This window comes from Strongylocentrotus purpuratus, unplaced genomic scaffold (assembly GCF_000002235.5).
Source record: "Strongylocentrotus purpuratus isolate Spur 01 unplaced genomic scaffold, Spur_5.0 spur5_scaffold_20, whole genome shotgun sequence".
In the NCBI taxonomy this organism is placed as follows: Eukaryota; Metazoa; Echinodermata; class Echinoidea; order Camarodonta; family Strongylocentrotidae; genus Strongylocentrotus; species Strongylocentrotus purpuratus.
The window spans coordinates 31,717,503-31,745,215 of record NW_022145606.1 but is presented as its reverse complement, the minus strand read 5'-3'; the positions used below and the strand labels follow the sequence as shown (position 1 = coordinate 31,745,215).

The 27,713-nt window shown below is 38.9% G+C and overlaps 1 protein-coding gene across 1 annotated transcript; it reads left to right on the top strand.

Moving 5' to 3' along the window:
* Positions 1 to 26,649, top strand: LOC586792 (monocarboxylate transporter 7). The gene is made up of 4 exons (XM_030993198.1): positions 1 to 351; positions 13,288 to 13,428; positions 21,299 to 22,306; positions 25,950 to 26,649. The coding sequence occupies exons 1-4, from the start codon at positions 156 to 158 to the stop codon at positions 26,087 to 26,089; spliced, it is 1,485 nt and encodes a 494-aa protein (XP_030849058.1). The 5' UTR covers positions 1 to 155; the 3' UTR covers positions 26,090 to 26,649.
* Positions 26,650 to 27,713: the final 1,064 nt, after the last annotated feature.

Below are 27,713 nucleotides of genomic sequence, written 5' to 3'. Positions count from 1 at the left end.
GAAACTATCTGCGAGTGCCGCCGAATGCGGTACTCGCGCGTATATGCGCCAGAGCCATACGGGCTCGGGCTGAATCACTACAATGATGACACATCAAATGCTTTTTTAGGATTGGATTGGAATTGGATGAACCATATTTCTACTTTGAGGGTAAAATGGCCATAATAAGATCTAGTGTGTGGTCTTGGGGCTATGTCATTGTTGTGAGCAAATTCGTGGTAGTTTTTATTGACACTGGCCTGGCGAAATCTTTCGGTGTTCTGATTCCTACAATGGTTGAGCGTCTGGAGTCAGATTATGCCACGATCGGATATATATGTAGCTCGCCTGCAACGCTTATGTACCTCTTATGTAAGTAAACTTGTTTTATAAACAAACTTTTGGGAGTAGTTGTAATATGTATTACTACTACTAGTAGTAATGATGATAATGATAATTAAACTTCTACCAATGATGTGATCATAATCATCCCCATGAAGTTCATCATGATAACAATAATAATGCTGATTAAGAAGACCAATAACATCATCATCGTTGGTCAACATTAACAGTATATCCATAGTACATTCTGTAGCTGTTGTTGTTGCATGGTAGTAGTAGGAGTATATTGGTTGATGTTCCTATGTTTGTTGCTTTTCTTGCTGTAGCATTTGCCTACATTATCAGTAGGGCTATAATAGTGACTTAAACTGGTTATTGCAAGCTAATATGGAAAACATGACGACGGATATTTCATTCTGATTATATAACCTGATTATATCAGGTACCCACGAATTACTTTGGTGGAGGGTGGCAAATGTAAATTGATATCTTTCCAAAGGACATTATTATATTATCTTAAAATATATATAATACATGCTCATCATCCTCCTCATCATCCTCCTCATCATCAATCGTTCTACTGGGTGGGGTTTACCTGGTCGGGTCAAGCCCGCTATCCACAAGGACCCCTGTTCATTAGGACCTTTATTGGCCGGTTTTGGCTTTTTACGTTTCTTTACGGGAATCGAGGGCTGCAAGCATTTCAAGCTTCATGATTACGCTGTACCCTCCCTTATCATGTTAAAGATGAAATTGAGTTCTGGTCATGCGATTGCATTTTGGAAGAAACGGTGTGGAATCGACCAGAAAAGGTTGATCATCTAGCATATAAGAACTTGTGTGTATTGCAAGGTTCTGGAATCATCAAAATGATAAGAAATTTGGCCAAGTCTTGGTAAAGTTACACAGAAAGATGTATATGGGACTACACGAACATGTGGTGTAAAAATCCGACCCTGGATTTTTACGATGTTACAAGACATATTTAGAATATGAAGGCATTAAATTTTGAAGAGCCATGCTTTTCAGGGAACATGTCTTATCTGATGTTCTTCCACACTTGCATAATAAGAATGATAACGCTCACAAATTATTTTCACCTCTTCCCAGAACTCAACCTTCTCTTTAATTGTAAAATGAGTAATGTTTTCCAATATATTGCCTATGTTCTATACAGTATGAGTATCATGTATTGTGCTTTGAAATTGTGCTTTTTTTTTTTTTTTTTTTGGGGGGGGGGGGGGGGGGGCTGGCAGACAAAAAAAATCCACATCACCCCACTCTTAAATGCAGGCCCCTGTACGATGTGTATCAATTTAGTGTTTCTGTGTTTCTGAGTGGTCTAGGCACCGTGCGTTACAAAATTAAAAGATCACTGCGCACGTACGCCGAGTAGCCGAGAAGCCCGTTTCAAATCGAGCAAAGCTAGTTTTAATGCAATCGAAACCGGGCTGACTAGATTAAACTTAAAAAAAGCAGAAACACGAAGTTGCAAACCATCCAGAGACTCCTAATAAATTGCGTTACTGATTAATTAATTATATCATTACAAATCTTTATCCTCAATTTCCTTATGTATAATTGATTTTCTTATAAAATTAAAGATATGGCGTATACTGAATGAACGCCATTAAACTATTACCTACAACAACAACAACATGCAGGCCCCGCTGAACGTTTTTCAAAGTAGGTGGGGGGGGGGGGGCTAAAGTATTTACGATCAGGTAGAGTGAAGTGTAAATTGGCGTGGGGTCTAGGGGCAAAGCCCCGGCAGGGGTCAAGAGTCCCCGAAAGCTCAGGGGGTATGGCATTTAATTACGGTCAGATGAGCATATTTTGATACCTAATTCATGACAATGGCTGGTCACTAATTGGCGTGGGGTCTAGGGAGCTGAGCCCCCTGAAATTCAGAGATTTGAGGCATTTTATAACGGTCATTGAGCATTCAGGGGCCCGCCTTAGGCCCCCTGGTGGGGTAGAGGGGGCGGAGCCCCCGGAAGCTGAGGGGTTTTAAGCATTTAATTACGGTCAGATGAACATATTTTGATACCTTATTCGTGACACTGGCAGGACACTAATTGGCGTGGGGTCCAGGGGGCGGAGCCCCCAGAACCTCAGGGTTTTGGGGGGCATTTTATAACGGTCAGATGAGCATATTTGTATACCTTATTCATGACACTGGCAGGTCACTAATTGGCGTGGGGTCCAGTTGCGGAGCCCCCGGAAGCTCAGGGGATTTAGGCATTTAATCACGGTCAGATGAGCATATTTTGATACCTCATTATTTTGTGACACTTGCAGGTCACTATTTTTTTTTCTTTCTTTCTATTTCTCTTTAGTATACTTTTTCAAAAAAAAGTGGGGGCGGAGCTCGAGGCCCCGGAGCCCCGTCGTTCTGCGGGCCCTGCCATGTAGGCCTCTAAATAAGCATATTTCTTGTCTGACTGTAAATTTAGGAATTTGTAATTTTCCAACAAACGCATAAAAAAGTATAATTTATTAAAAAGTGAGGAAAAATCTCGGAAAATTATGTCATTTCAGCAACAGTTGTAAATCACCGGTATCTTATTAGAAATGAACCACGTTTGAATTTAATTGTGATAAAGGCAGGTCACTATTCTTTCTTTCTCTATTTAGAAATTTGCCATTTCCCAACAAACGCATATAAAGTATAATTTACTAAAGATTGAGGAAAGATCTCGGAAAATTATGTCATTTCATCAACATTTGTAAATCACCGGTATCGAATTAGAAATAAACCACGTTTGAATTGTATTTGGGGGGTATCTCCCCCAGCCCCCCCCCCAATCAGTACGCCATTGCCCCCCCCCCCCCGATCTATACCTTGTTGGCGGCGAAAATCGCAACTAAACTGCCCTTACCTTCTTTCTCTCTTTTTTTTAAAATTGGAAATTAGTGTAAGTATTAGAAAAATCAGATATAGAATTGATGAGAAAGTTATATATTTTTTTTATTGAGATCAATACATGTAATAAGATGGGGAATCTCCAACTGGCATTTAAATGCGATGTCACACGTACTCGTAACGCATGTCACACACTCTTAGGGTAACTCCCTTTTGATTTGTGCACACAATAACTCGAAATGTCGATTTGTCTGGATTTTTAAAATAATGGAACAGATATTTATTCACAGGGGGACATACTAACAAGTAAAAGTATATCGCCCATAACAAACTACGAACACATGCCATATGTAATGTCACTCACGATGACATAGCCATAATGATATGGCTTTGCCATCATAAGTCAGAAAATTGTATTCTTTTATGGAAATGGGAAAAAGAAAGAACGATAAAAGGAAAACATGAGAAGGGAAAGAGAGAATAATTTAAAGAGAGAAGAAGATAGAGGATGGAGGGAAAGGAGAGTGACAGAGAGAGGGAGGGAGAGAAGAAAAAAAGAAAGACAAAAAAGGAAGAACATGAACCTTAAATTTACCCTTACAGATTACATTTCAGATGAGTTGGCTCGACATGTGCGGACGAAAGTACAACAATACGAAAACAGAAGTTCTATAAAATTGTCTTTAGGAGAGAAAGAGAAGTTATTTCTAAAATGAAATGAAAAGGGGCTTTGTGACTTTCAAGGAGGAACTAACAATTTCTATCGCTTGTGACGACTAATTTGAATTTCCTAATATTTTTAAAATTCAAGAACTTCCTGGGGCTCCGCCCCAAGACTGTCGGCAAAGGCTCCCCCCCTGCTCCCCATCCGTAAAGATAGATCAAAGTGGTTCCCAAGACAACCTTTTGTTGTCAAAAATTGGAGAGAGTGTGAGTTTTATGTAGTTAAAGCTTCTAACAACCACTCCGTTGGACCTTTTATTATTTACACAATGTCAATGCGTTGCTGTCGGCTGCCTCGAGCTCACTGGAGCGAAGAAAGGTAACAATGTATAGTAATAATCCCTATCCTTTTTATCCAGATGATTCTTCTACCATTCTTGACCAGAAGTGCGTTTCAAACTCAATGATGTGGGCGTCATTCCATTGAATGTTGAGTCCATTATTAAGGGCGTTTTCTGCTATACGCCGCCGAATCTGAGGGCTTTTTTGTGCTCTTTAAAAAGAACACACAATAAGGGCAGTGCAATTTAAATATCAAGGGATGGAAAAGAGTTTCTCTCTAAAAAGAAATGAAAGGGCTATTTGACTTTCAAGAGCGATAAAAACTATATAATCCATCCCTTGAAGTTCACATTGCACTGCCCCCATTATGTGCTCTTTTCGAAGAGCACAACAAGCCCTCAGATTGAACATTCCATCTCATAAAATTGTCTTTAAGAGGTAAAAAGAGGTTATTTCTAAAAGGAAATGAAAGGGCTATTTGACTTTCAAGAGCCCTTTAATTTTATTTTAGAAATAACCTCTTTTTCTCTAAAAAAAAAAAAATTCTCTCTTGAAAGTCAAATAAACTCGAGAACATCCTGGGATTCTGCTCTGCTAGGCCCCTCAGTGGATCTGCCATGTTGCAGGGATCCATTAGAAAGCACAATAAGCCCACTCAATAATTAATATATATATTCAAATGTCATAGCGATTCATCCAAATAAAAGAGTAGGGAGATAGAGAGAGATCGAGAAAGAGATGAAAAAGTTATGAGGGAGAGAAAGAGAGAGAGAGAGAGAGAGAGAGAAGGGAGGGACGTCCTGTGGAAAAAGTATGGTTGAAACAAGTTATTCATAGTTGATACCATACCACTCAAACCATTTGAACACAATAACAGATTCCGAGCAGTTACAGATATTAAACAAAAATATTGGTATTTATTTTCCAATTTGCTGTTGAATATGAGAGCTGAAATCAGCGCAGCGAGCGTGAACATACACACACATGTACACACAATTAACACCCACCGACAAAACAATTTCAGTACATTATCAAACTATCAGTACAGTACGTACGTGTAAAGGTTTAAAATACAGTCCAGGCTTTTCGCGAGCGGTTTCATTGGAATTAATCGAAAAAATTCCCCTCGCTAGCGTGTAAATAAAAAAATACGCAGACCGGACATACGGGTATCCAGATTTTTCGCTAAACTGGAAATACGGTTATTTACTAGCGTTACTGTTAGTGGCCACTAAGGCCAATTAATGACCATTTTGTTGAAAATCATGTGATATTACGAACATTTATAACTCACTTAATTGTATGGAATTGAGAATAAGTCAGTGGATGGACATTATCTTTATGTATGTTTAAAATATGTTTGTTTGAAATATGATACAGAAACCAATTAAGCAAATAAAATACAATAAAATCAAATCATAACGCACGACTAAATGAATAGCTGTCTTTTATAAATCGTTGTGTTTATAAATAGCGAGCACATAAATGTAAAGGGGCGTTTGTAAGATCGCGGTCAAAATGGATTGAAAAGGGTGAGAAGGCAAGCAAATATTTTTTACAGTTGGAAAAGCGCAATGGGCAGAAAAAAGAAATAGAAAGTTTATATATGAATGGAAAAACTATTAAGGATGATGATAAGGTTTTACAGGAAATTCAGAAATATTTTGAAAAAGTGTATGTTAAGGAATGCACGAATGTTCATGTTGATAACTATTTCAAAGATTTAATTATTAGTACTCTGACCGATGAAGAGGCATCGAAGTGTGAAGGGTTGCTAAGTGAAAAGGAATGTAAAGACGCATTGCAATGTATGGGTAATAACAAAGCCCCTGGAAGTGATGGTCTTAGTGCTGAGTTCTACAAGGTTTTTTGGTTAGAAATTAAAGATTTAGTTAATGCAAGCTTAAATGAGGGGTATCACAAACAAAAATTATCTTCTTCCCAAAGGCAGGGTCTTATTACGTTGTTATTCAAGAAGGGGATAGGGGTTATTTAGACAATTGGAGACTAATTTCGTTATTAAATAATGATTATAAAATTGCGGCAAGAGTACTGTCTAAAAGACTTCAACGTGTTTTATCAGGTATCATTTTAACTGATCAAAGAGGTTTTATAAAGAAAAGATCCGCAGCAGAAAACATACGTTTAGTACAAGATGTAATCGACTTTTTAAAGACATCCAATAGTTCGGGAATTATATTCTTTTTGGATTTTAAAAAAGCATTCGACAATGTATCTCATTTTTTCCTATTTCATGTACTACGTAAATTCTATTTTAAAGAATCTTTTATATCCTGGATAAAGACCTTTTATACTGACGCCATCGGTCGTGTAATGAATAACGGATGGATTTCAGAAAAGTTACTTATTGGAAGAGGAGTTCGCCAGGGTTTCCCATTATCGGCATTACTTTTTAACATAGTAGTGGAAATATTAGCATGCAAAATAAGACAAAATAAAAACATTAAAGGGATTGATATATTCAGTGTTGATTTAGGTATTGATAGTTTAAAAATTTCCCAATATGCAGATGACACAACATTATTTGTGGAATCTGTTAATGATATACAATATATTATGAATGAAATTAACGATTTTGGAGACTATGCAGGTCCGAAAATAAATTGGAATAAGACAGAAGTTATGAAACTGAATACTGTAGATAACTTTGTTCATGATAATGCCATTATATATACTGATCAATCTGTACAATATCTAGGAGTATATGTAGGCGAAAATAAGAAATTGTTACAAGATTTAAACTGGAATGTAAAAATAAATAAAATTCGAAATGTATTAAATATGTGGAAAATGAGAGATCTTACTTTTTATGGCAGAATAATTGTTTTGAAAATGTTAGCGGCGTCACAAAATGTATATACCGCAACTGTTGTACAAGTACCAAAACATGTTTCACAGATATTGAACAGACTATTATTTTGTTTCTTATGGACAGCGCTCAAAATATACGGGGGCGGTGGGCGGGGGGGGGGGTGGAAGTGAAGCGCCGTTTTAGCATGACTTTCTTTCTAACTCTTACTTTCACCTATCTCAGATAACCCTAAGTTTTTGGTTGCTGCTTTATATGTAGTTGATTATGCATGATTAAAATAAAAAGAGAGAGAGAGAGGGAACCACCATCATTTTGCAATGGTTCAGGGTTTGTGTAATGTACATTTGAAACCATTTCTTAGCGTCTCAACCCTAAAAAAAATAGCAAAACTATTTTTGAGGAAAAGCATTATAATGAACTGAATAAAGAATAATAGCTTTATATTGGATCATACTAATACTGATACGGGCTTAAGACAATGTGGTATTTGTATAGAGGTATTCCAAAATGACATTCTGATAATCAACATTTGTTCTGGTATCATAATGTATATACGCATAATACAACTGATCTTTATGATTTGTTAACGTGACATAGCTTCTTCTCCCCCTGCAAACAAAAAAGAAAACAAGGTTATTTAATAAAAGGATCATGCGACAAATAATCATTGTGATTCAAATTGATGCAATGATTTGTTTTAATAAGCAATGCTTTTCACCAGAATCTTCTTTGTAAAAACGACTTTTACAAATCACAGCCATGCAAATCTGCCACTGTGTTGTAAGATCACTTTCAGATTAGGAGAAGTGTATTCTTTAATGAGTATTTTACATTGAATGGAACGTCTCAACTCAGTAAGCATGGCTGCGATTTGTTAAAGTTGTTTTAACAAAGAAGATTCGGGTGAATAGCAGTGCTTATTCAAACAACTATTCGCCTCAAATTGACTCACAATCAATATTTGTCGCCTAATCCCTTTTAATGACTTTGTTTTCTTTCTCGTTTGCAAGGGGAGAAGAAGATATGTCACGTTAAAGACATCATAAAGATCAGTGTTGTATGCGTATATATTATGCACAGGCCCCGCGGAACGTTTATCAAAGTGGGGGGCTAAAGTATTTACGATCGGGTAGAGGGTAGCGAGCGTAAATTGGTGTGTGTGTGTGTGTGTGTGGGGGGGGGGTTCAGGGGTTTTAGGCATTTAATTACGGTCAGAGAAGCACAAATATTTTGATGCCGCATTTGTGTCACTGGCAGGTCAGGGGGGGGCGTTTTTATTTTATTTCTTAAGGTAAAATTTACGTTACTATCCTATTTTTTAACGGTTTGGGAGGCTAGGGGGGAGGGGGCGGGCCGGTAGAATCGGCCCGTGGATCCGCGCCTGTCCAAAAATAGCTTACAAACAAAATCGCTTCGCCGCTACGCGGCTCAGTAAAGAAAGAATGTAAAGGTTGCTCCGAATAATGAGGAGGAAATAATGTGCAGAACGGGAAAAAACGAGAGAATGTCATCAGGGGATGAAAGTGAGTAACAGCTATGTAGCTTGTAAATTTGAAAGAGGGAAAACGCTGATTAAAATGATAATAATGAAATAGCAAACAATTGAGGAGTATCATAGGTACCAATTCAATGGATATTTGTATAAAAAGAGCCCCCGTCAGTACTCGGCCGTCAGATGGTAAAACGGTCTAACTCGAAAATTTGGCTTTTTGAGGTAAATTCACTTTCCGGGTAATGTGAGGGCACTCTTTTTAACGTTGCTATCGAGAAAATCCCATCGTGTCTTCTTTTAGAGATAATTTCCGCTATCTTGGTACTTTTTTTTAATTTTTCCTTCAGATTTGATGGTAAGACGGTCTATCTTTGAGTTAGCCCATTGCCGGTAATATCGTTTTGGGGTAAAACGAGCTATCTTTTACATAAACCTTTTTACCTTCTTAACTGAGATGTTTTAATCATCGCTGTCAGATGGTAAAATGGTCTACCTTCGAGTTAGTAGTATGGCAATAGTGTTTATGGTCTATCTAGAAGATAGACCATTTTACCATTTTATGATGTGTAGTGGGAGTGTAGTCATGTGCTGTGGTTAAACAGTCTATCTGCACAAATATCTCATTTATTTTATAATTAAAAATCCCAAATAAGCACAAAATTCTTCAGTTATCAGTGTTTAGTATGCGTCTTCTTGTTCCATTGCTAAACATGGATTATACCCATCTCCTAAAAAAGCTCAAACCTCTAAACTTCAAAGTCATTTTTCTCAAAACTGCGATTTTCTAGATAGACCGTTTTACCATCTGACGGCCGTACTAAAAGAGCCCCCGTGAGAAGGCCCACGGGGGCTCTTTTTTTTTTGGGGGGGGGGGGAAGAGCGCCCGTGGACAAAAAAATTAATTTGAGCCCTGCTTATGGAACTCCGAAAAAGATAAATTTAAACGTAATGTAATTATAAGTGATATTGAAAATGGTGGATTGAATATTATTGATATTGCTAGTAAAATATCTTCACTTCGTTTGGCATGGATATCTCGTTTTTTAATGATAATGGCTCTTATTGGAAAAATATGTTTAGATAATGGTCCGACAAAATAGGGGGTTTGCCACTATGTTTACATTTCAATTGTAACATAAAGGATATGAATTTATTACACTCTTAATGTCAGCGAGTAAATTGTGCCGAGTAAAACAAGTTGAGTAACAAAATGAGCAATTCAGTACTCAAGCTGGAGTAAGACCTTGATTTTAGTGGTACTCGTCACCCGAGTAATTTGTTACCTTCGATAAAGAGTAAATCAATGACTCAACATTGAGTACGAATTTCGTTTGTATCAATTTTGAGTAAACTACGGTTGGGTATTACGCTGCGGCAGGTGATAAATAAATCAACATTGATCTCTTACCCGAATTTACCTCGGGTGCGAGTGAAAGTTGGATCGATGGAAAGTGCAACTAGCTGTCAATATGCATGTGACACCTGTTCTACACATTTTTACATAATAGCAGCTGTATGTTCCTTTGTCTACCTAAGGAACTGGATATTTTGTACTCTTTCATTGTCCGTCATGTGCATGTCTCGTGCATGCATGTGCGCGTGCAGAAAGATGCGAAAGAACTGAGATACACTCTTTAAAAAAAGGTGCAAAAAAGGGTGCAAAATAAGAGTTTGCACCCTTTACATAAAAATGAACCCTATTGAGGGAAAAGGGGTTAAAAAAAGGGTGCAATATAAGATTTTGCACCCTTCCCACAAAAATGAACCCTATCGACCAAAAGAGGGTGCAAAATAAAAGTTTGCATTTTGCATGCATATTCATGATTACTTTCCACGTGTTCACATAAAAATACATTTATCATGATTTGCAACGCCCCAATTTCAAAAAATGAAATGGAAGCTCTCATTACCAATCATGTGAAAGAATATGTTTTGACTAATACATGATGATAAAAAATTTGCCGGGAAACCGCCTACTAATTCATATATTTGGTAAACTTATTTCTCTCATGGTCTGGTGAGAGAGATAGGGTAGTCCCATATACATCTTTCTGTGTATAGTGCTTGTAACTTTACGAAGAATGGGCCAAATTTCTTATCATTTTGATGATTCCAGAACCTTGCAGATGCTAGATGCTAGATGATCAACCTTTTCTGATCGATTCCACAACGTTTCTTTCACAATGCAATCGCATGACCATTACTGGTCTTAAAGCTACAGTCCCATATACGTCCCGGACCGTCCCGGACCATCCCGGACCCCATCCGGGGTGATCCGGGATTCGGTCCGTGTTGACACCGTGTTGGCACCGGGGTGGTCCTGGATGGTCCTGGATGGTCCTGGATGGTCCTGGATGGTCCTGGGCGGTCCGGGAGTCGACCCCGGATGTTTTTGACGGTCAAAAACTGCCGGGGTGGTCCGGGACGGTCCGGGACAATAGTTTGATCCGGGGTGATCCGTGTAGCCACCGTGCTGGGTCCGGGGTCATCCGTAGTGGCGCCGGGGCGGTCCGTGTTGATCCGTGGCAGTCCGGGAGTGAGTTATTGACCGCCCAGGACCATCCAGGACCATCCAGGACCACCCCGGTGCCAACACGGTGTCAACACGGACCGAATCCCGGATCACCCCGGATGGGGTCCGGGATGGTCCGGGACGGTCCGGGACGTATATGGGACTGTAGCTTAAAAGCATCACACTTTTTTGAACAAAACATCCCGGACCATCCCGGATCACCCCAGACCATGGTCCGGGATGGTCCGGAGTGGTCCGTGCTGGTCCGTGCTGGTCCGGCTTTATATGGGACTAGGGCTTAAGCGTTACCCAGAAAACATACTCAATATTTGAGCAAAAAAAATCGCTCAAACAATTTGAGTCAAAACATGTACTCGTTAATTGAGTAAAATTTGGCTCAACTCATGAGCAGTTAAATTCTTACTCGACATGAGTTGATTACGTTTCTACCCAGTACTGAGTAAAAAAGGAAACCGCTAAACAAAGAGTAAATATTGAGTAAAGGTTGACTCATTCAAACTGAGTAGAGATTTAGTCTTTTATTGAGTAATATTTTTACTCAACAGATGGGTAGATTTGTTACTCAACACATGCTGAGTAAAGTTTACTCAAAAGTCGGGTGGTTTCCTTTTGACCACCCAAAAGAGTAACATTTTGACTCAAATTGAGCAGTTTTTTGTTTAGAGTGTATGCTCTAAACATAATTTGCCAGAATTCTATGTAGATCTTTTTTGTACTTGGTCAGAACTAAAATTCATTGATATGTTTAAAGTAAGAAATATTCCAAATGAAATTATTTGGAAAAATAGTAACATCACCTTTAAAAAAAAAATACTGTTTTATCGAGGATGGCAAGAGGCCGGTTTATTGAAAATTCACAATTTGATTACAAATGGTATTTGGAATGATTCTACAATACTAAATACAAAGGTGAAAGCACACCAGCTCTTATTTGATTTTAAATATACAAAATTAAAGAAAGCATTTCCACAGTGTTGGTTGGATAGATTAAGATATGAATTTGAACAAGAATGTGATATTTCGAATATGATATAAATAGAAACAGGGGATAAAGTGAATGTTTTTGTTATGAAAGTGAAGGATTACTATCGTTTGTTATTAAGTAAAAAGTCAAAGGAATCAAATATCATTTACTTTTGGAATTTCTTTTTAGATTTGGATAATGACTTTGTTTGGAAAGGATGTATTTTTATTTAAATTAAAGCAAATTCGTAATAATAAAGTTAAACAATCTAATTTCAAGATGATTCATAGGTTTATTGCCTCAAAAGAAAACTTATATAAATGGCAATTTATTAATAATAATTTATGCAACTCTTGTGGACAAGTTGACTCAACTTTTCATTTTATGTTATATTGCAAGGATGTGACTTTGTTTTGGAAAATAATATGTAATTTGATATTTAATCTATTCCAAATAGAAACACAAATAAACCAGAATATAATAGTTGTAGGTAAGGATATTGGAAACAAGAAATATTCACTTCTGAATGTTATTTTAAATTATGCGCAATATGCAATTTATAAATGTTACGTTAAGAAGATTGTTAATGGTTCTGTTTACTACCCACATACTTTGTTTTTTTAATTCAAGTCGTTGATAAGATTATTGTTAAGATATGAATGTGTTAGCAAAGAAAATAATACTAAGCTGGAAGAATTTTTGAATGTACTTTAATTTTTAGCCTATGTTATGTTCCACTCAATCATTGAGTTATTAATGTACAAATGTATTACTATTATGGAAATAAAAACCTCGCTTGAGGATAAGAGAAAAAAAAAATAGCGAGCAGACCCCACCTGACTACTATTTACCGCCCCCGTCTCTCATCAACCTCTCCCTTTCTCTCCTCTCCAATCCTCATCCTCCTTATCCTGGCCCTCCTCTTCCCTGCACTCCTTCTCTTCCACCTTGAATTTTGAATTCCCCATAATACACTTTGCTAATCGTCACCTTATATTCGGGCAGCAAAATCTGTTTGACAAAATTTAAGAACACCAACGACCTATAGAAATTTATGGAACTTGGGCAGACTCACAGTACCGACGATCGACGAAAATAGCGAAGGAAGGATACAATAGAGGGGTGTAATCGTATTTTAATGCAGCATAATTCTAACATTTAGATGATGGGGAATTCGTGAACGTTTCTGAAAACAGTCCTTCTACACGTGCTTACCTTATTTGTTTTCATATTTGTATTTTGTATTTGTTCTCATTATTTGTCAATGTATCAGGTCCAATTGTAACACTCGTTCTGCGGAAGATCAACCATCGTTTTGTCGCTATGTTAGGCGGAGTGTTGTGTGGATCATTTATTATTGCAAGCGCTTTCTTCAACAACACAGTTACTGTAGGAGTCTGTTTCGCTGTATCAGGTAAGCTAAATATTTTATAGTTTAGCTATGTAATTTAATATTAATATGTAGCTCATTTTGTGCCATACCTGGTAGAGAGCCAGGGCCCCGTTGCACAAAACTGACCAGTGATGGTCACTTTGCCATCAATGGTAACTACCCTGGGAACCTTGATTTTGATTGGCTGTTGAGCCCTGTTACCAGGGTAGTTGTCATCGAAAGCAAAGTTACCATCAGTGGTAAGTTTTATGCAACATGGCTCAGATCAGTGAACTATCATCATCATACTTGCCTAAAGTGAATTTGAGAGGATTTTTGAGCTAGGAAATATGTTTTCTATGTGTGTGACCATACTCCGTTTGAACCCTGGACATCACCATAGTCCCACGTGTACAATGCATACAAAACTGGACTCATGACGACACACATCGGCAAATTGCAATGGTGAAAAATAGCTATATGACTCATATTATCTATCAATTTATTATATATATATATATATATTGTCACGAAATTGGTTTCATTTCGTAGATAGCTATTTCGGCGTAGATGGCGTAATTCAAGTTAAATAAACGATGCTATAGTTCATTGATTAATGTAACTTATGATATGTCTTGTATCAAAGAATTGGTTTTATATTGCTTATCTTGATAATTTCTTGTTATGTGAATTTCTTGCTATGTGAAATTATGAGGAAGGAAATAAAATATCATTTAAAACAAAAAAATCTACACTTTAAACCTTCCTCTACGGTTACTTTGATTATACACTGTTACATGCAAGAATTTTTTCCCCCTTTTTTTTCTATGTTCATTGATTCATGTAACTCATGAAATGTCTTGTATCAAAGATCTTGTTTTATATTGCTTAATTTGATAATTTCTTGTTATGTGAATTTCTTGTTATGTGAAATTATGAGGAAGGAAATAAAATATCATTTAAAAAAAAAAAAAAAAAAAAAAATGATAATTTCTTGTTATGTGAATTTCTTGTTATGTGAAATTATGAGGAAGGAAATAAAATATCATTAAAAAAAAAAAAAAAAAAAATAGTCACGTGTAAATTTCAAGAATGTTTGATCGTGCATGTTTTCGACAGTTTTAGTCTAATTACTTTTCTACCATGAATAATTACTTGTTTTCTTCTGTTTAGTTTTATAGATTAAAACTAGTGCTTTCATTTGATATATGGTTTGTTTCAATCTGATATTGGAAAAAGAAGTTATATCAATGTTTATGTAATTCTTGGAAACCTAACGAGAATAACAAATGTCTAAGAAATGTGTATGTAAATCAAGTGGCTCACGTTGCGAGGAGTTTCCTGTCATAGTCTACATGATTGCCGTCGCCCACCGGGCAAAGGTGATCAGACTATGTTTGGATATTTGCCCAATAAATGTTGCGTGCAAACGAAATGATTGAAATGATCGTTTGCATGTCTTTCCATGAGGAAGCCTAAGATTCATTTCTGATCTTAGGTGACGACCATGGTTAGGATCTAGGTTGTGTTTGTTGGGTCTTTTGCGTTCTAGCATTAGACGATACCAGGGATTGCTCTTTCGGTGGTCTGGAGTAGACGGCTAGTAGGGACTTACTGCGTAGCAGAGCCAGTGGCATGGTCGAGTAAGCTGACTGTACAAAGACAGACGGTCTGGTTGTTTGAAGGTGCATGCATGAAGCAAACTGGTGCGGCCAATGGAAGTTGCATGCACAATCAGACTGGTATAGACGTCTGAAAGGTGCAGGAAGCAAACTGGTGCGGCCAATTGGAGTTGCATGCACAAGCAGACTAGTATAGACGTTTGAAAGGTGCAGCAGCGGACTGGTTTAGTCGGCTGGTGGTACACGACGGTACAACGGTTGGTAGAAGACGGTGGTGAAGTACAGACCTGTAAACGGTCTGGTAGTGTCGACTGGACGGTGGTCGAGAGGTGGTGCAAGGTCAACGGGGCAGTATATCTCTGCCAAACGGATCCACGGCGAAATTGGTACCGGACTAGGAAAACATACCAGCAGAAGGCATCCTGACAAGATAAGCTGCTGGGGAGTATTCGACAGAGCTCCGGTTTCGTTACAATATATATATATATATATATATATATATAGTGCGTCTCAGAAAAAAAAAACACCGAGAATTATCGATGTTTTATCATAACTTAATATACGTAAAGCTTAGATCCTCCTCTTTCACTTTGTGCTGCTCATATGGTGCATATTCCACGCATGATTGATTAAAATCAATTTGAAGAAAGGATACCAAAAAGTCATTTTGGGGACGGTATCTGAGTTTCGTTGGCGATCAGCTATGCACCAAGTCTTTCGTCTTCTTTGTGCATTGCTGATCGTCAACGAAACGGAGTTAAAGCTAAAGACCAGTTATGGTCATGCAATTGCATAGTGAAAGAAACGTTGTGAAATCGATCAGAAAAGGTTGATCATCTAGCATAGATGTACTGCAAGGTTCTTGAATCATCAAAATTATAAGAAATGTGGCCAAGTCTTCGTGAAGTTAGAAGCACTGTACATAGAAAGATGTATATGGGACTACACACACGTGCGCGACACGTGCATTTGTATCTCTCAACAGTATATAGATATACTAATTTACCAAATATATCAATTAGTAGGCGGTTCCCCGTCAAAATTTGTATCGTCATGTAATATTCAAAACATATTCTTTCACATGATTGGTAATAAGAGCTTCCATTTCATTTTTTGAAATTAGGGCATTTCCAATACTGGCCTTTACCTTTAAGTCCTTTGCCCAACAGCTAGAAGCCATATTATCTATTTCAAGCCCCTTACAGGGTCACCTTTGGAAATGAGCGAACATGACAATGGCTTACTCCTATCCTTTCCCTACGTTGATTTTTCATGTAATCCGCTCCCTATTAGGTCAAGATATGGTTTGACCCCAAAAAATTGCAACAAAAGATTTTTCAACGGTTTCTAGTAATATTTGACCTCAGGAATAACAAACTAAAAGTATACCAAAATCGACGTTTCAGAAAGGTGTTATCTTCAAGATGGCGTCCAAGATGGCCGCCGATCCCTAAAAATGGCCATAAATCACTTATTATCCATCCTCGAGACATAATTTTGGTGTCTATCCCATGATTTCGGGGGTCACAGAATCCATTGAGACCATTAAAAATGGTTTGTGATGGTCTAGGAAACCCCAAAATCCAAGATGGCGTCCAAAATGGCCGCCATAACATAAGAATGGTCGTAAGTCACTTATTATCCATCCGAGAGACATAATTAGGGTGTCTATGCTATGGTTTTCGGGGTCATAGAATCCACTAGGATAAGTTAGAAAGTTAAGCAGTGGTTCAGGAAACCACGAAATCCAATATGGCGTCCAAAGGGCCACAAAACCACTAAGATTTCTAAATAGAGGGCGCACTTTATAAACAGGAAATGAACTTGAAAGTGACAAAGACAAAGTAACAACTTAATAATAATATCTAAACACACATTCATAATACCTACCATACAATTAAAAAAATTAAAACCTCGTGCTGTTCTTGTCATCTTATAGCGAATACACATGCAGATCTTCATATTCCTTCATTTCGATGAGGAATGTACTAAGGAAAAGAAAATCATCTTCTGCTTCACTTTCAAGTGACTTGTTCTATGGTTGTGGCATACACCTGAAAATCAAGTTGGCAAGGTCCACACACACACTATTACATGGTAGTCTGTAACATCGAAGGTACAGCAAGGTGTGCTACAAGCAGTACAGCAGTTGCAATGAATCAACTTAAGAAGATTATTAAAACAGCCTCCGTATTCAATACATTTCCTCTAATTTCCAGCCCCTGCCATGTCTTACGATTCACTCTCCACACATGCCATGACTTGGATGTATGTTCTGAGGGAGTGGAATTCGGTTGAGGCTGGCGTAGGAGGGAGTCGCATTGGCAATTTTCTTGACAAACAAGTTATATCGTAATCAGCGCTCAAAATACACGGGGGCGGTGGGCGATTCGCCCCCGTGAGCTACATAATCGCCCCCGTCAGGTTTCTCACGGGGGCGATTGCAAAATTAAAAATCGCCCCCGTGGAATTGTAAAATAAAGATGATCTTTTCTGTTATAACCAAGGCTCAAATTAATTTTTTGTCCACAGGGGATCTTCCCCCCCCCCCCCCAAAAAAAAAGAGCCCCCGTGAGCCTTCTCACGGGGGCTCTTTTAGTACTGACGGGGGCTCTTTTTTATACAAATATCCATTGAATCGGTACCTATGTATTTATCATTAATTGACGGCCCTCCACCATAGCCGTCAAAAACTACATTTACAGAACCATATAGAGAGAGGGGGGGGGGGGGGTGTGAAATCAGGATATGATCGTGCTATTCTGCCAAAGCTGTCTCCTGTCTTCCATGGTATCCGATGCACCAATGAACCACCATCAAGGACATACCATCTATGTTCTTTCACGGCTTCACCCGACACTTACCTTCCATGATCGGTTATAACATGAGCTAGCTGAGGCTTCTCAGCCTTCCGAAATAAATTCATAGCCTCGAAAAGTGTAGGTAGGAACAGACTGACCTCAAAACTCATCACCTCTGCTACCTCAAGTTCCCTTGTTTTTTAAACTACCAGGAACTGTTGAAAAATCAAAGCAAGGCCGCATTCATGCTTTGTTTAGGTACAATTTGTACTTTCGAAATCTCTCCCAGATTCTTAGCTTTGTCTTCCCTTTTGAACGAGACTATTAAAATAGCATATTGGAAGGCCGCTGAGCTATAATCAGCGATGTACAATAGACCACTGAAAGGGATTGACTTGCAATTAAGTTGCTTCCAGACCTTCATGATTTTGCTGAAAGCAATCGGTACCCTCATGAAAGGAACAGGACTTCGCAAAATCCTTAGAATAGATAACAGGGAACTATACTTCCACTCTTACAATGCAGCTAAGGCTCCAAAGATATAGAACTGTAAGCAGTTGAAAGTGGACCTTGGTACGCGATCTGTGCTCACAACTACTTTTTCTGGATGCCTACAATGATTGCGATTCGACTTCCCGGATGTTCGGAATAGGGAAGAAAGCAGTCTTCCAGAAGCTTGTGAAAAGCAACCTCACTTTGGAATCCTGTGCTAGTACTTTCCTTCTACCAATACAGCCAAAGTAACTAACTTAGAGGAACTTGGTATCAAAGCAATGTCTGTCATGTTTGGTGGCCGCTGTAATGACACAGTTGCATCATTACGATACAACTTTTTCGTCAAGAAAATTGCCTTAGCAACTCCCTCCTACGTCAGCCTCCACCAAATGCTCTCGCTCAGAACATACTACCAAGCCCGGGTGGGGGTGGGGGGGGGGGGGGGTGAATTAGATTAGAAACCCCTACCTATATTTAGGGGGTCATTTTTTCGAAGTATTAAAGCCAACTTTTCACAATGCAAACACCCGAAAATTTTGGAAATTTTGAAAACACGGACCCATGTTTAGGGATATTTTTGTTAACAATGGGACCCATGTTTAGGGATTCTTGGTGAAAAGGTGACTCATTAGAGCGGCACACGTGACTACCCCCCCCCCCCCTCCCGGGCTACCAAGTTATGGCATGGATGACGAGTGAGAAGACATGTACGTCAAAGACTAGGGCTGGAAATTAGAGGACAATCATCTGGTTTTACTAATGTCAAATACGGAGGCTGCACCTAGTAATCTTCTTAAGTTGATTCATTGCGACTTTTGTACTGCTTGTAGCACTCCTCGCTATACCTGCAGATGTTACGGATTACCGTGTGGACCTTGCCAACTTGATGTATTCCACAATCCATTTCACGAGGCACTTGATAGTGAAGCAGAAGATGATTTTTCCTTCCTAAAGTACATTCTTCATCAAAATGTGTATTCGCTATAAGATGACATGAACAACACGAGGTTTTAAACATTTTTAATTGTATGATAGGTATAATGAATGTGTGTCTAGATATTATCATTAAGTTGTTACTTTGTTTTTGTCACCCCCCCCCCTCTCTCGGAACCCTCCCTTAGTGTTGACAATGACCTGTCATTAGTTGAATTGACCCTTTTTCTGGGGGAGGGGGTCGCGGTGACACCATAAGGGTGAGAGAAAAACATTACAAGTTCATTTCCTGTTTATAAAGTGCGCCCTCTATTTAGAAATCTTAGTGGTTTTGTGGCCCTTTGGACGCCATATTGGATTTCATGGTTCCTGAATTAACCACTGCTTAAACGTTCTAACTTATCCTAGTGGATTCTATGACCCCCAAAACCATAGCATAGACACCCCAATTATGTCTCTCGGATGGATAATAAGTGACTTACGGCCATTCTTATGTTATGGCGGCTATTTTGGACGCCATCTTGGATTTTGGGGTTTCCTAGACCATCACAAACCCTGTGGCCCTTTGGACGCCATATTGGATTTCGTGGTTCCTGAATTAACCACTGCTTAAACGTTCTAACTTATCCTAGTGGATCCTGTGACCCCCGTAACAATGGGATAGACACCAACATTATGTCTCTAGGATGGATAATAAGCGATTTATGGCCATTTCTAGGTATCGGCGGCCATCTTGGACGCCATCTTGAAAATAACACCTTTCTGAAACGTCGATTTTGGTATACTTTTAGTTTGTTATTCCTGAGGTCAAATACTATTAGAAACCGTTGAGAAACCTTTTGTTGCAATTTTTTGGGGTTGGGGTGTTTTTTTACCGTATATTAACCTGACTATATATTATGTACAGTTTAAGGCACGTCTGTCAACCCCATCCGACCAGTGCCCCAATTTAACGTCACACATTAGGTAAAGATGATGTTATAAGGCGTCCATTGCGTAATAGGACCTTGTCGCCTGTTACACATTCTATATACTAAGAGCGCTAGGCCTAAACTGTAAAATACATTGGATTGGATTGGAATAATCATACTTCTGCGTCAAGAGTAAACCTGTCAAAGCAAGCTCTAGCGTGTGGTATTTCTTTGTTATTGTTGTTTGCAATTCGTGGTACTTCTGATTGAAACTGGCATCGCGAAATCTTTCGGTATTCTTATAAGCCAGTTCACGGTTGCAGTCTGAGCATGAGCAGATAAAGGTCATTGCAGACCAGATTATGAAAAACACCAAGGGGTTATTATGTCACCTCCCTGAATACACAAAGACCATAAACGTGTCATGAAAGTTATGTATTCACTATTCTTTATACACAAGCATTGCACACAGGTGTGAAGTATTCTCTGAAAATATGTCACGCATGAGCTTAACTGGATCTTCCTTGCAGATTATGTAGACAAAAGATTCCTGCCTAGCTGCAAAGTAACTTGCCACGTTAACAGCGTTGACTGTAACGTGTGACGTCATTTTAAGGCACTGCGCATGCGTCACGTCGTCTCAGTCGGCGATCGAGAATGCGTAAACCTTGATTTTCCTAAATCTAGTACGGTACTAGTATATGCCGCGTGCGCATACAATATACAGTTCCTCAGGTAGACAAAGGAAAACCCCTTCCCTGCTATTATGTAAAAATGTGTAGAACAGGTGTCACATGCATATTCACCTGTTCTACACATTTCTACATAATAGCAGTGAAGGGATGTTCTCCCACAGCAATAGACCAGTTTCGTAATGTAACCAAATTTAATGCATACGTCTTTGTGAAGTGCCTCAATACAAATTATTTCATTCACCTGATAAGAATTATAGTATTTCAATAGTCATAATGCAACTGCATATATTAAGTGTTGCAATATTCTCTCTTCTTTTTTTACACTTTACTGTGTGGAATCATGAAGTTAAGAAAAAAGTAAAAATGAAATATGAAACAGTTTAAAGACGAACAATACTGAAACCAATGATTACTAGTAATATTGTTAATATTCATCATCACTATTTTTTCCACAGGTGCTGGCTTGTCAATGACTTACATGCCCACACTCATTGCACTGAATGATTTCTTCCGGGAAAAATTCGTTTTGGTGAACACATTCACGTTATATGGCTACACTGCCGGATCCATGCTGCTCCCTATTGTAACGGAAAGGTCCTTTGAAGCATATGGCTATGCAGGGGCGTTTATTATCCTTGGTGGTATCGCTCTGAACCTTGTCGCCTGCGGTGCAGCGATACGCAAGTCATCAAGAAACGTAGCTACGAATGAAGGCGAAATTCATGATGAAGTGAAGGAGAAACGAAAGTGCCATTCTAAAAAGGAATTATTGGAGATAAAGGAAGACAGGATTTATAAACAGGAGGAGGATGAGGATGAGAAAGGGGATGAACGAGAGGAGGAGGAGGAGGAGGAGGAGGAGGAGGAAGAGGATAGTGGAGAGTGCATTTCGGAGCAAAGAGGTTTGATTCAAACCGATAGCCGTTGCAAAAGTAAGCATGAGACATCAGCGAATGCACCCTCATCCTGGACCACACCCTTCTTTCAGACCTGTAACGGGTCTTGCGGACTCCTAAACGAACCTCTCTTTCTCTTCTCCTTGCCTATTGCTTTCTTGCAATATTACAGCATTTATGCATGGATGCTTTTTCTGGTCCCCCACGCTGAACACCTTGGCATCCCTCCTTCCAAAGCAATCTTCCTCTCCACAATCGGCGGTTTAGGTGGCTTCATCGGTCGAACCATTTTTATTATCCTCGTCCGCAAAGGGATCAACGTCTATGTTATCTACATCGCCTTAAGTCTCATATGCACGATATCCTTTCTGTTAGACTTTATCAGTTCTGCCTACGAGGTGCTAGCTACCTTAGCATTTGTCCAAGGGTTCTCCTTTTTCGTCGAGGATAACATACCGACCAGTTTATTCAAGGATGCAGTCTTTGACGAGACAAATGCTGACATGGCCATAGCTCTCAGTGTTTTTACGGGAGGACTAGGGGCGACATGTGCTGGGACATTCACAGGTGCGTAAATTGTAGTCTACTTGTTATCTTCAAACGTGATCGCAAGAAACTCTGAAAATGAACTCAAGGACAATACACCACTAGAAAGGATGGGGGAATGTGTAAAAATAGAAGGGGCGCTTATCATAGGTCAAAAGAGGTGCTCAAAGGGGGCACCTCTCATTTTTAATAAGGGCAATCACCGGAGATGAAAAGAGGCAATAACAACTGTCAAAATAAAAGGAACAACTCTCAGATTTGAATAGAGACAATTATAATAGGTGAAGGGCAGCGCTCAAAATACACGGGGGCGGTGGGCAATTCGCCCCCGTGAGCTACATAATCGCCTCCGTCAGGTTGCTCACGGGGGCGATTGCAAAATTAAAAATCACCCCCGTGGAATTATAAAATAAAGATTATCTTTTCTGTTATAACCAGGGCTCAAATTATTTTTTTGTCCACTAGGGAATCTCCCCCCCCCCCAAGAAGAATGTCATCAGGGGATGAAAGTGAGTAACAGCTATGTAGCTTGTGAATTTGTAAGAGGGAAAACGCTGATTAAAATAATAATAATGAAATAGCAAACAATTGAGGAGTATCATAGGTACCAATTCAATGGATATTTGTATAAAAAAAGAGCCCCCGTCAGTACTAAAAGAGCCCCCGTGAGAAGGGGCTCTTTTTTGGGGGGGGGGGGGGAAGAGCCCCCGTGGACAAAACAATAATTTGAGCCCTGGTCTCAACTCAGTAAGCATGGCTGCGATTTGTAAAAGTTGTTTTTAAAAAGAAGATTCGGGTGAATAGCAGTGCTTATTTAAACAAATATTTGTATTAAATTGAATCACAATCATTATATGTCGCTTAATCCCTTTTAATGACTTTGTTTTCTTTCTCGTTTGCAAGGGGAGAAGAAGATATGTCACGTTAAAGACATCATAAAGATCAGTGCTGTATGCGTATATTTTATATGCACAGGCCCCGCGGAACGTTTATCAAAGTGGGGGCTAAAGTATTTACGATCAGGTAGAGGGTAGCGAGCGTAAATTGATGTGGGGGTGGGGGGGGGGGCTTAAGGGTTTTAGGCATTTAATTACGGTCAGAGAAGCACAAATATTTTGATGCCGCATTTGTGTCACTGGCAGGTCAGGGGGGCGTTTTTTAATTTTATTTCTTAAGGTAAAATTTACGTTACTATTCTATTTTTTTTTACCGTTTTGGGAGGTTAGGGGGGGGGGCGGGCCGGTAGAATCGGCCCGTGGATCCGCGCCTGTCCAAAATAGCACACACACAAAATCGCCTCGCGGCTACGCGGCTCAGTAAAGAAAGAATGTAAAGGTTGCTCCGAATAATGAGGAGGAAATAATGTGCAGAACGGGAAAAAATCGAGAGAATGTCATCAGGGGATGAAAGTGAGTAACAGCTATGTAGCTTGTAAATTTGAAAGAGGGAAAACGCTGATTAAAATAATAATAATGAAATAGCAAACAATTGAGGAGTATCATAGGTACCAATTCAATGGATATTTGTATAAAAAAGAGCCCCCGTGAGCCTTTTTTTTGGGGGGGGGAGAGCCCCCGTGGACAAAAAATTAATTTGAGCCCTGGTGAAGTGGCACTTATCTGAGGTGGTTAGAGGAATTTCTGTACCTGAAAAGGGGCTCTCATCTGAGATTGGAAACGTGCACTTATTTCAAAAGAAATGGGCACTTGTCGAAAGGAAAGGGGCACCTATGAAATTTAATAGAGACATTTACCAGACGTGTGAGAAGGGGCATTTATGAGAAAAGGAAGTGGCTCTTATTAATAAAAGAAAAGAGGCATTTATCAGAATGAAAAGAGGCGTTTAAAAAGAGAGGGCACTTATGAGAGGTGAGAAGGTTCAATCATAAAATATGAAAAGGGGCACCGATCAGAAGGGGAAAAAGCACTTATTACAAAAGAAAAGGGCATCTCTCAAATTCAAATAAGGGCAATTATAATCGGTGAAGGGGCACTTACTAGAGGTGGTGAGAGGCACTTAAAAGACCATGGAACGGGCACCTATGAGAAATAAAATGAGGGAGCTTATCTTAAGTAAATGGATGCACCTTCCTGACGTAAAGAGAGGCACTTTAGGGGAACTGAAAAAGTGTTGGGGCGGCTTTGACCCCTGCACGCCCCCTGCTTCACCGGCTGTGTCCCATTGCATGAACTTCCATTATAAATTTTTGTCGGAGTATTGACCGACAACATTAAGCAGCGTACTGGAATGGCTTTTTAGCAGCTAACTAGAAATGCTGATGACAGAAAGTTATGGAGAAACCAGTGTGTCAAGGTCGATTTCATTGTCACCCAACCGCTTCCAAGTAAATAGACATAGAAAGAATATCTTTTAGACCTACACACACATATCAAAAGCACGAGGCTAGTTACCCTTTCTTAGCGTGATATTTCAAAGTTCTTTGTAATCATAAGATCAGATTGTTATTTCTTCAATCCATGTCTTCTGGTATTATTTATTTACTTTTACTCAGTCAAAAGGCAAATTGTGTTGCACTCTGACTTTTATGAGTCTCGGGTTTTAGGATTTATCTTCGACCGAGATTCTTTATGTAAATCATAGCCAGTTGAGCAAGATGCGTCTAAAGAAGGCTCCCACTTAGCCGAGTTGGAACCTCGAGTTGTGGCGAGCTGGCGCGATCTTATGGCGAGCCGTTTTATTATTAATTGATATCAATAAATCAATTCTTGATATCAAGAAATAATTTTATGTTGTAAAGCAATGGTAACTCTTGATATCAAGAATTTGATTTCGTGATATCAAGAAATATGTATTAATGATAAAACTGCTAGCCATAAGATCACGCCAGCTCGCCACAACTCGAGGTTCCAACTCGGCTAAGTGAAAGCCCTGCTTAAGGAAGTAGCTCGTACTTAGTCAGGCAACTCGTGCAGCCTTTGATAGTTCGTACCCTGTCGTAAAGATTAACCTAGCAGGAAACTGTTAAAGGAATCACACTAAGAAGCAAAAATGTTTGGAATTGATGCAAAACTCATATCATTGCGAAGGGGAAGCCTTACTGATCAAATACAACAACTCTCCTCTTCAAAATATGTTTGGGGCCCGCAGTAATCAACTCTCAAAAATGTTAGTTTTGAGATCCAGATTTTCTGCCTTCAGCGATCCTTTGTAGAGCGTCAATATTTGTGACGTCACACACGGGACACGGCTGGCTAGCTGCATACTGCTACACGGCACTGAGCTGTTTGTCCAGTGTGTGACGTCACAATTCAGAGCTCGTTACGCTCGTGTGTTTGGCTTACGTTCGGGGGCGCTTAGGGGTCTAAGAAGGGTCTTGAAAAATTGCATTTTACGCCTTTCCATGATATCTATATGATTTCTAAACAAATTATTCGCTCATTTCAAGAGAAAATCTTTCCATCCATATGTAATTTGTTCTAATTATCAGTTGTTAGTGAATTGTCTTTGTGTAGCTCCTTTAAGAGTTTTATTATAATATAATAAAACTCATAAATGTAGTTTATATTATAAACTACATGTATATTCGCTCCCCCTATACGCATGTTTTCATAGGTTATGATCAAACTGTATATTAGTATGCTTTGTCATTTAACATTAGAACTCCCTGACTGATAATTCTAATTCTTTTATGATCACTTTGTAGGTTATCTGTTTGATGTCACCCAGTCGTTCACGAAGGTTTTCGTCATCGGCGGCTTCATCAGGGCCGTCATGGTCGTCCATCTCTTCATCGTAGCGATCCTCATCAAGAGACGACGGATGAGAAATGAGCTTTTAGTTTGAACACAAGGGCGATTTAGGGGAGGGGGTAAAACATCCCCACTACCTCTGTTTTGGGAACCTAAGATGAGGTGCGTACGCAGGGGGAGGGGGGGGGGGAGGAGTTGACCCCCCTTTTTTTTTTTATGTGTGTGTTTTGGAGGACCCCCCCCTTTTTTTTATAAAAAAGAAAAATTGTGGTAATGGGTTACCCAAAAAAGCTGAAGAAACGAAATACCGATCGGCCAAATTTGTGTAGAACAGATGAATATGAATGTGACACCTGTTTTACTCATGTTTACATAATAGCAGTGAAGAGATGTTCCTTTGTCTACCACAACAACTGTTGAGGGTAGAATGAGGAACTGTATATTTTGTCCACTTTCTTTGTCCGTCATGTTCATCGTGTTACCCCCTTTTAATTTTCATTTCCTGTAACCAAATCATTTTGCATTACAGTGACCAAAAACATTGTAAACAGTATTTTAATGCTCATTTTTGTTATAACATTACATTTATTATTATCTGTCATTGTTTATATTATGTGAAAAGAAATGAAAAATAAATTCGCTCTGTGTAGAGCTACTACACTGTTAAAACAAGTATTAAAAAACTGCGGGTTAAAAAATTGTTGATTAAAAAACGCTCAACCATGGTTAAAAATGTAGTGTTGATTAAAATTACTTTTAATCTTGCGTTGGTTAAAAACAGTGTTGATCAAAATTATTACTTTTAACCTGTGTTGGTTAAGTCTAAGTCGTTGGCAAAAATTGTAACCCAGCATGGATTAAAAACAAAATTCCGACAGTAATGATAGCTCCCCTTCCGGTTAAAGTTTAATCGATGTTGATTAAAGTACTGGTCACGTGACCCAACGGAACGATATCGAAGCGCGTAGCTAGCGATCGCTCGACATACAAAGTACATGCAAAGTACATGCAGTTTACGCGTGCGACAAAATTAACAATGGAGGTTGTCGCGAGGACCTGAGAAATGGGGGTTTGGACGGTCTTATCTCCGTGTTTTCAGGAAAGAAATTATTTTAATATTATCATCATCAATTCTAAGATTGTAAGGAAGAAGTGAAATAAGGTTCTTGCTCAAATCAAAAACGATTTGTGTCCCCTAGGCTGTACGTAGCTCAACCAATAAGTAACATTTTACTTGCACCGTGCACCTGGCTCTCTCGTAAGCACACACACACTCATCAGTCTGCAAGAATCTTCAACCGTGAAGGAGGCAGACCCAATTACAGAAGGAGAAGTGTAGGCCTATTACGGATCACCTACCCAAATTGCATGCATGAATAATAATCTTATTTTTAAAATCTAATTGTATCTAATTGTTTAAAACAATTAAATATAAAATAAGATGTCATCATAAAGTGAAACGTCTTTATGCATGCAATTTGGGTAGTTCATCCGTTATACTTACTGGCTGAGCTACAACCTACGGGCCGGGACACAAAGCGTTTTTAATTTGAGCAAGAACCTTATTTCACTTCTTCCTTACAATCTTAGCATTGATGATAATCATATTAAACAATTTCTTACCTGCAAACACGAGGATAAGACCTCCAAACCCCCGTAAGTTTAACCAACAGTGGTTATAACTGTAACCAACAACCCACTAAAGTTTAACCAACATC

Bases quoted from the DNA above. Each gene is read 5' to 3' on its own strand.
- LOC586792 (XM_030993198.1), top strand. From the start codon at position 156: ATGGCCATAATAAGATCTAGTGTGTGGTCTTGGGGCTATGTCATTGTT. The intron at 352-13,287 runs GTAAGTAAACTT...TCAATGTATCAG, and splicing joins AACGCTTATGTACCTCTTAT to GTCCAATTGTAACACTCGTT. The intron at 13,429-21,298 runs GTAAGCTAAATA...TTTTTTCCACAG, and splicing joins AGTCTGTTTCGCTGTATCAG to GTGCTGGCTTGTCAATGACT.